The 10,211-nt window shown below is 38.0% G+C and overlaps 1 protein-coding gene across 1 annotated transcript; it reads left to right on the forward strand.

The window, feature by feature from the left end:
- ARL14EP (ARF like GTPase 14 effector protein) lies at positions 1-9,083 on the forward strand. The gene is made up of 4 exons (XM_081155738.1): positions 1-887; positions 2,883-3,376; positions 5,360-5,487; positions 6,467-9,083. Exons 2-4 carry the CDS (start codon positions 2,951-2,953, stop codon positions 6,693-6,695), a joined length of 783 nt encoding a protein of 260 aa, XP_081011864.1. The 5' UTR covers positions 1-887; positions 2,883-2,950; the 3' UTR covers positions 6,696-9,083.
- The last annotated feature ends 1,128 nt before the right edge of the window (positions 9,084-10,211 follow it).

Genomic DNA, 10,211 nt, shown 5'->3' on the forward strand with positions numbered 1-10,211 from the left:
AGACGTCGGCGAGGTTACACAGCAGCACAAGGTGGCGGAAGACCCGGAGGCCTTAAGTGCCTACAGCTTTACTAGCAACCTTGGGCCTCGGTGAACCCTACTTCCCTGTCTCCCTCCCCCCCCCCCCCCCACTTAGCTGGTTAAAAAAACCATTATTCCGGGCAGGGGGCAGGGCTTTTCCCTCCGCGTCCCACCTGAAAACGAAGGCTGAGACCCTTTAGCCTAAGGGATCTTGAAATCCACTTTAAAAGTGCCTGAACTGTGGCAAACAACAGGGATACAGGCAAAATAGTTATTTCTTCCCTCGAAAAATTTACAAGCATCTTCTCGGAGCCCACATTATACTCTACGTAATAAACATGGCTGGTCTTTATAGTTTAAAAGGGATGCATTTTGGAATATATTTAGCAGGGCTGAAATTAATGAAATAAAATGTGAGCCCTTAAAATGAAAGGGTCCGTGCTTGAGGTCCTTTTCACTCATTCACTTCTCCAGGGATTAGGATGCAACACTGTGGCTTCGCTTAGGCGTAGAGATTTGCGAACAGAATCCAAGTTAACTAAACCTGTGTCGCGGAAGCGGCCCCTGGGACAAAACAACTCGCTGACCTCCGCGGAACGACAGCAAAACCAGATCAGCTCCGGAGGAGACTGTTGCCTCACCTCGAATCGGTCGCCGTTTGACGCAGCCCCGCCCTTTCCGCCCGGGAGGCGCCGGCTCCGTTCCGCTCTAGGCTTCGCGGCGTCTCTCTTTATGGTCGCGCTGAGCCCCTCTAGCTCTCGCGAGCCGTCCTCTCGATGCTGCGCGGACGCGCGGGAGAGCGGGCCGGCGCGGTGGTGGAGCGCGGCTGCGAGTTCTCGAACCCGGGCGGAGGCGCTCGCGCTAAGGTGGAACCGGCCGTGGGGGAGATTCTGGGAGGGCGGGAGCGAGCGGGGCATGGAGACGGGCCTCTGGACGGGCCGGGGACCCGGGCCGGGTCACGGAGGCCGGGGTGTTGGGAGACGAGGCCCGGAAGCGGGAGGGGAACTTTGAGCTGTCAGGTGGGCCTCGCGCCCTGCGGAGTAAACCCCGCCCCGCACCCTCGACCCCAGGTCCCGGCGCCCCTAGGTGCCCAGGCCCAGCACAGTTTCTGCCGCATCTGTCGCGTCCGCGGGTTGTCGCCTCCCTGCCGGAGCCCTGGGAGCTATGGCTTAGGCTTGTACCCTGTTAGATGAGGGCTGCTGTGGCCTTGAGCCCCGAGCACAGCGTGTCTGTCTCCTGTTTTGTTTCCATTTTTGTAACCAGAGCCCTCCCGGCCCTAGATGTTTGGTTGAAGCCGGAGGCCGAGAGCAGTTGTTTTTTATACCGGGACCATGAACATAGCCGGTGCTCCTTGGACGTGTCTGGTCAGGGCTTGAAACTTTTTGATAGATCCGTGAACTAGGGGCATTGTCATGTGACCTCCACAGGGTTGTGTGGGGACAATTGCAGGATCCCGGGGGCTTATTCGGGGAGATTCAGCCGCCTTGGTGTGCGATTCTTACAGTTTCTGGACCAGAGGAATAGTGACAAATTGCAACTGGGGTTTGGAAGCCTGGATAGTTTGCTGCATTGTTCCAGAAGTGATCTGGAAGCACGCCGGACAGAGTATTAAAAAAATCTGAGGGGAGTGCATTGGGTGAGCCGAGAGTAAATCATCAGGACCTCATTAACGGGGATTCTTCATACAAATTAAAATTAGGTTTTTTGTTTCTGTTTTTTTAAATTTGCTCCGCAAATATTTAAGTGTCTCTGTCAGCCATTGTGCTAGCTTGATAACTAGAGCCCTAAACCTCAGTTTCTTCATCTGTAAATGGGGATGATAGTACCTCAGAGTTGTAAAGATTAATGAGATGATGGTTGTGCTGTCGCTTCCTATAAATCTTTTAAATGGTACTATGGACTGTACTTTTGTTTTAAATTCTCTTTACCTTTCTTATTGGGCCTGGGCCTTCTTGAGGATTGAGACTATCTCATCTAGGCTCTTTAATCTTTGTATTAGTGCCCACTCACATGTAATAATAGATAACATTTGAAGATAATGGGCACAAAAAGTTGACAGTTGCAGGAGGCATGACTTTTTTATGTGAACGCCCATAACTAAAGCTTCCTATTTGCATAGTAGGGGTAGATGAAAATATTTTAATTAAATAAGAGATAACCTAGAAAATGCTTTATAAATTAGAAGACCCTGTATACTTCACCCCTCCCCGCAAAGGGCATTTTTCATGAAAGGGAAGGACTCTTGAGTTAACCTAAAATTTCATTAAGTTTCCTCTTAATACTACTTTCCGCACTAATTAGAAGACTGGTAGCAAAATAAAAGCTGTATTAATGAAAAATCAATATAGGAAAACGGTGTTGCCACACCTCCCCTAAAAATTTGTTAATAAGATACTAAGCATTAGCATTTATTGTCATTTTTGTCTTTGTATTTGATAATTTAGATTTATATATTTTGTAAGGTAGCTTAAAGTGTTTTTGTTTCCAGTATCCTTGTTCAATTATCTTGCTTGTTGTAATAGTTTGTCTGCTAAAACCTCTTATATTTTCCATGTAGATATTTATATCGCCTTTGAGTAATATTTCTTGTTTCTTTTCACTTCTACCCTTTAATATGGTGTTAGATGGAAGCTGTTACAGCAGGTATTATGTAGTTCTAACTTTATAGGGAATGCTTCTAATGTTTCATGATTAAATATAATAATGTTTCTTATAGGCTTTTGGTAATTACCTTTTTATTCCTTGTTTGCTAAGAGTTTTCTTTCTTTTAAACAAGCATTTGAATTTTATCAAATGCCTTTTTAGTTTCCCAGATAAAAAGTTTGCATGGCAAATCTGACTCTCTTTAATATTTTCTTTAGGGTGATCAGCACATCACTTATTAGAGGGATCCCTTGATAGAATTAAACAGGAAGTTTGCTAATTAAGAATGATGGATCCATGTTCAGTTGGAGTCCAGCTTCGTACCACGAATGAGTGCCATAAAACCTACTATACTCGTCACACAGGTTTCAAGACTTTGCAAGAATTGTCATCAAATGATATGCTTTTACTTCAACTTAGAACTGGAATGACACTTTCTGGGAACAATACAATTTGCTTTCATCATGCAAAAATTTACATTGACAGATTTGAGGATTTGCAGAAGTCATGTTGTGACCCATTTAACATACATAAAAAACTAGCCAAAAAAAATTTGCATGTAATTGACTTAGATGATGCCACTTTTCTGAGTGCAAAATTTGGCAGACAGCTTGTACCTGGTTGGAAGCTTTGTCCAAAATGCACACAGATAATCAATGGAAGTGTGGATGTTGATTCTGAAGACCGGCAGAAAAGAAAACCTGATTCAGATGTATGTATAGTAGTCATTTTTTCTGCTATGTTATTTCTATATCTGGGATTTTAACTATAAGGGAATCATATTTACATTATTATTTATTATACTAATCAGCATACAGTGAATATAAAATTGGGGAAGTAAAAATAAGCGGCGTTTCTAAATATTTCTATATACCTAGATCAGCGTTTTCAACCTTTTTCATCTTATGGCACACATAAACTAATTAGAAAAATTCTGTGACAGTCCAAAAAATATATTTTTTGCCCATCAGACAAGAAATATAGGTAAAATTTTTATTTCATTCACACTGGACAGCTGTTCTATTGGCTGTTGTCATTTTTTTAATTTGACAATCTAAGGGAAAAGAGATCAGTACCCCTGACTAAATAGTCAGGTATTGCATGTTTTAAAAAATTCTTGGAACCCGGCCGGGCGTGGCTCAGCGGTTGAGCGTCGACCTAGGATCCAGGCAATCGGGGTTCAATTCCAGGTCAGGGCACATGCCCAGGTTGCAGGCTCGATCCCCAGCAGGGGGCATGCAGGAGGCAGCTGATCAATGACTCTCTCATCATTGATGTTTCTCTCTCTCTCCCTCTCCTTTCCTCTCTCTGAAATCTATAAAGATATATTTTAAATAAATAAATAAAAAATTCTTGGTGTGTCTTGGCATACCAGTTGAAAATTTCACCTAGATTGAATGATAAAGTAGGCTTGGGAGAGGAATAACATACTATGCCCAAGACTCTCAAGCTGTAACTCCTAGTGCTAAGACATTAGGACTGGCTTTTAGAACATTCTGGCAAAGCCAGGACTTAACTGTCTTAGTTTCTTTTCTGACACCAAAGTAATAGTGGGACACTCCAGCCAGCAATGGTCTGTATACAGCAAGAGGAATTCCCCTTTTTATGAAAATTATTGCTTTAAAAAGTACATCAGAGAAGTAACTTTCAGTAACCGTTTCTTATTTCAACTTTTCTTTCTCCTTTGGCACTATTCCATTCTTGTTTGGGTTTTTGAGAAGCTTGTGAGTTTTCTTCTAACTTTGGGATTTTATTTGGTATGCTTAAAGCTAATTTTAGGACTCCCTATGATCGAAAAGCATGTATTTTTACGCTGTAAGTAATAAATATTCTATAACTCTTACTTATTCACATGGCTGCATTCATATTGTTTACCCATATCAGAACAATTTAAGATTTCATGAAGCTCTCTTTGGTGTAGAACAAGGACAGTATGTCAAAGGAGCATTTCTCAAAATTTCTATTTTTAACTAATTTAATTCTTGCAGCTGGGATATTTTTCTCAATTTTATCATTCATTATATTAATAAACCAAATTAAGAGATAATTAAAATTTTAAATTAGACGTAGTGCTTTCCTTTTGTGCTCCCCTCAGAGGCATAGCTCCAGGACCCAGTGTTACCTTGCAGCTAGGTGCTTGCTACTGTCACTTCAGATGTCTCCTCCACTTAACCTGTCCATTGCTCTTGTGGAATGTGTCACATAAAGCTATTTCCCCCAAGTAACAAACATAAACTCTTAACCATCAAAATTTTTAATGCATTTCAGGACTTGAAACCACATTCTCTGCTTTTGAAAACATATATAATAACAACAGACACTTTTCTTAAGTACTCAGGATCATTACCAGGAACCTCAGTTATGTGCCATTAGGTTATAAAGCAGTTTTTCTGACTTCTCTCCCATGCTGAAAGCAGCAATTTCCATTTTCACTATGCCTGACCTCCTCCTTTCCTCTATGCTAGAAATTAAATTTAGGTAATGCAAATATTATGTGTATATTAACCAATAAATTTTTAATATGGTCCAGGGCCATCTGAATTTTGTTGCACTTGGGCTCTAAAACCTTTTTTTTCTTTTTTGTGAGTTCAGGACTGTCTTCCAGGTTAAGGAATAATCTGAATTAACATTAAGTGAAATATTAATATGATATGATGTCAAGATCTAAGTTGATAATTTCTTTACTTTTATTCAGGGAAGAACTGCTAAAGCTTTGAAGTCATTACAATTTACAAACCCAGGAAAGCAAACTGAATTTGCTTCAGAAACTGGTAAAAGAGAAAAAAGAAGACTTACAAAAAGTGTAACCTCTGGTTCAGACAGGTAGGCTACGGGTTATTTCTTTCATATATTAACTTTCTGCCTCACATCTGTATTGTTCCCCTATCTTTCTCTTAAGTTTTGAATTTTCTGGGTAAATATTTTAATTGGGTAATCTGGAATTGGTAACATCTGAGGGCCTCATAAAAAATTGACATCTTTTTCAACGCTAAAAATTTGTTTCTAAGAAAGTATCAATGAAATGAGCAGGATAATATTTTTGGCATGGGAATTAAAATAATTTAAACAAATTATACTTAGAATTAAAGTAATTGAAGTTTTTGAAAAACATTGGTATTATGTAATTGGTATATCTGCTGTATGAGTGACAGCTAGAAAATAAATTTCATGAGAAATGTTATAGGTATGAAATGGAAATAGTTACGGTACAGTCAGCAGAATGAATGAGGAAACTAAACTGTTTAGAATACGACTTTTTAAATTGAGGAAAGTGCTTGTGGTGAAAAGGATACTATGTCCCAGAGTAAGTGATGGTAAAAACTTCACATTAAAGGAAATTACAGAAGTATTTTACAACAATAGAGTAGTACACTGTAATAAACATAAAACTATGTTCACAAAGCAGTAAAGAGATTGGTAGCCAAAAAAGCGTATCACTGTTAACGGGCCATTTTCCTTTTCTTAAAGGTGAGGGAAGTTTTAACAGATATACTTATTTTTTGGACAAAGTTTTTGTCCATTCCTTCACTGAGTTGATTTTTCAATGGACTTTGAGAGGCATATTTAGGCTTTTTGTATTTGTCTCAGTACTTTAGAGTGAGGTCTCTTTGGACATGGAGTTCATATACTACTAGTTGTAGGGTAGCCTTGAGTGGGTAAGTTATGTACCAGTTTGTCAGGACTTCATTTCTAATTCAGAATATTTTATCTCCTTAACTTTTTTCATTACCTTATTTTCAATTAAATATTCAAAATAATATATTTGTGTGTGAGGTGTGATTCACCTGTGTTTATTCTACAGACAAGTGATACCGGCGAAGAGTAAGGTCTACGATAGCCAGGGCCTCCTGATTTTCAGTGGGATGGACCTCTGTGACTGCCTTGATGAAGATTGCTTAGGGTGTTTCTATGCCTGTCCTGCCTGTGGTTCCACCAAATGTGGAGCAGAATGCCGCTGTGACCGCAAGTGGCTCTATGAGCAAATCGAAATTGAAGGAGGAGAAATCATTCATAATAAACATGCTGGATAATTTGTGGTATCACATTATGGGATCTTTAAAGTACTTTCCCTATTTCTAAAATTCTGTGTTCTCAGATACATTTTAAAGTTGATTGCCAAATGACATTTGAAAACCACCTCAAATGCACTCACCCTGCGCTAATTAATGTACATGTAGATGGGCTTTTTCAGCAGCCACTTTAAGCCTTTCTGGGTCAATGTAAACAAGTAAGGTATAGGCAGTCCTCAGTTTGCACAATTCATGTAGCCACAGTCCAGTGACAACGATTTAGTTGAATAATACCAGCTCCCTAACAGCACAATTTAAATTTCAGTTACCACGGTATAGTAACTGTGAGTAATTACACAAAGTAGTCACTAAGTGAGTAACATGCATTTCATGATCGGTGACCAGTCGTATTCTCTCAGATTTGCTTGAAATTGGTCACTGTACATCTGCTAATCAGTTGTACAGACAGCAAAGCATACAGGTGTATTGTTACCTTGTCCCACCTGCGACATTTTATAAAAGAAATGATAATGTTGGAAGTGAGATTTGAGGTGAACATTATGGAGTTGTAGAGGAAATCCCGATCATGGGGATGTTGACAGTGCTGCTCTTCTAGAGCCTCTGGATATGTAGCCAGAGGAACTTAGTGGAGGCAGACTTACTGCCATAAATGAGGAAGGTGCTTGTGAAAGGATACTAGGTCCCAGAGGAAGTGATGGTAAAAACTTCACATTAAAGGAAATTACAGAAATATTTTACAACAAAGTACAAACACTGAATTGGTGGAAGCTAATCCAAACTTAAAGGAGTATGGAAATTTGCCATGGTATAAGCTATTTTTTAAAAAAAGGCAAGCACTATTCAAACTGATTAGTTTTTTACAATGAAATAACACAAATTCTCAAATCTTTCTAATGTTTTAAAGTGTACTAAATAAGTACTTTTTTACAATTTTTCATTTAATTTTAACTGAACAGAACAATCATAATTTTCCCCATTGATTATTAAGAGAGATTGCTTTGAATGGCCATTTTTTATGGTGCTATACTATCATGCAAGGCAAGGACTGCCTGTAGCTGAGAAAAGTGCCTACTTTAGGAAAAATTCATTTTGATACAGCTAAGTGGTTGAGTGCTAAGCTATTTTGGGAATAATCTGCATATCTACTAAAATATGCGATTTCTTCTCTCCACTTAAACTCTTCAAAAAAAATGTTTTAATACTGTAAACCTTTCATTGTTTAGAACATTGCGTTCTTGGTGCAAATGTGTTCTTTGTGGTAAAAATCTTTTTCTGTGTAAAAACATAAATATACATAAACATATAAACATGTTGATTAGGATTAAAGGACTAATAATTTTTTAAAAGGTGGAGAAACACTGGTTGAAACTATAAATTATTTGGAAATTGAAACTTAATGTTGGAATTTGTATGGGTGTTGTTTGGAGGATTGGGGTGGGAGATGACTTCTCTCTGGTGTTTCTTTTTTTAAAACAGCTACCTGTTATCCCATCTAAAATCTTTCATCATCTAGGATATTGCCGCTAAGCTAGGTTTTTGCTTTGTCTTCCCTAAATATAGTACTTTAATCAAATGAGCTTAAGCAACTTGAAATTTTTTTTAGCCATCAAAACTATACATTTATACAACCAGTTGTATTGACCAATAGAGGTTTATTTTTATTTCTGTATACTTTTAGTATCTCTATAAAAGACTGCTTTTACTTTGATGGCATGCCATTTTCAGCCATGAAATTAACTGTGTTTTAATTTATAATTGTTCACTGACCTAGTTATCAGAAGTGCAGTTAATTCCTTCATTTATATGTTTCAGCAGAGCACTGGCAAAAAGAATATTTTAGCTTTATATACTTAAATGGCTAGATTCTTTTTTCTGAATTAAGGAAATATTTTCTTGTAAAGGACTTAAACATAGACTTCAATTTTATCTGAATTGCCAGGATCATTAGACCTTAATTGCATTGCTGCCATCATTTTCATTGCTTCTAAGTATGATTTAGTATATTGCTTAGGCTCTTCATAAGGACAGAACTTTTAATGAGCATGCAAAGGTTTACAGAGAAAGATATTTCTGGTTTAGAGTAGGCTATAATAAAAGCTGTTTTTGGAAAACTTATATCACAAATCCACTTCTACTTTTTTGTCATGTAAAGTTTCAGAAATACAGAAAACAAAATAATCTAGACCCTTGTTACATTTTTTGCATATGATTCAAGGTGGCTAAATTATTTTAGAATGCTGTTACTCTGAAAAGCAAAACTAAAAGTTGTATAAGCATTTTACTTACACTGTATGTGGCCCCCGGGAGAAGTGACTACACAATGTTTTGGTCACAGACATTAAAATGCATGTGTATATATTTCAATACAATAAATGGCATCCCATGTGATCTTTTTCCTATTTGTCTTTTATAAATATAAGAAAATAGTTTTGGAATATTATATGTGAGATTCTTCTGTTTTTAAAATATTACATCTAGTTCTGTGTAACAGCCTGTTCTAAAACTGCTTGTCTGGCATGGATACAACTAAGTAATCTTTTGCAGATGTATTTTGAAGCATATGTACATATATACACATATAGAGTGATTTATTGATACAGAGAATATAATTTTTGTAAGTTCCAGTATGGTTCTTAACTTTTTGGAGGTCAGAGATCACTGTGAGAAGTTGATGAAAGCTATCAACTCTCTCCCCAGAAAAATAACATTCATGTACTCACAAATACTCCATGTTCAGAATCCCTGAACATGTATTGGAGTTCCTGAGTAATATGGACTATTTTGTAAGCCAGTTGATTTTTTTAAAACCAAACATGGCTGTCTGAAGTGTAGTTTGGTATGTACGATAGTGTTGAGGATGGCTTTTGTTGAGCAAAATCAGAGCAATTCAATTCTCTGAAAAGAGCTATTTCAAAAAATCAGACCCCACTGTGGCCTCTCATTCTCACCCCTGCCACTCCCAAAAAGGTTATTTATAAGTCAGGTAACAGTGTCGAAAACTGAAGTGTCTTAAATGGACTAAGCTTTGGTAATTAGAGATTTTCTATTTCACGGAGGTTACCCTGCTAGAAATAACATCCTACAAGTTCACATGGCACTGCCTTAGTTTTTGCTGACATCTGCTGGTATCTTCCTGAAAAACTGCTGTTGCTACTGAATACTTGCTTCATCTCTTCTAGATCAAACTTTAAACACTGATAATTACATTGAAGTGGGAAATTAAAACAAATTCTCAAAAGTACAAAAGCGTCTCTGTTCAGCCTTCTTAGGCCTTGCCCAGCAGAAGTCAACCGTGTTAGGTTTACTTTTCAAGAAGATGAGTGAGGATACAATAGTACGCATAGGCATTTGGGGTTCCTTTTCATTTATTTTTATGAAGTGGGGAGACAGAGAAATAATGCTTTGATCTATGTATTTCTTAAAAATTGTCAAACACTTCGTTGAACACTTAGTTTGAAAGGTGTAACAGACTTCTTGTAGAGTATGTATCCCAACTTGGAGATTTTTTGTAATGGT

The sequence above is a fragment of the Miniopterus schreibersii genome (assembly GCF_964146895.1).
Source record: "Miniopterus schreibersii genome assembly, chromosome: 12".
Taxonomy (NCBI): domain Eukaryota; kingdom Metazoa; phylum Chordata; class Mammalia; order Chiroptera; family Miniopteridae; genus Miniopterus; species Miniopterus schreibersii.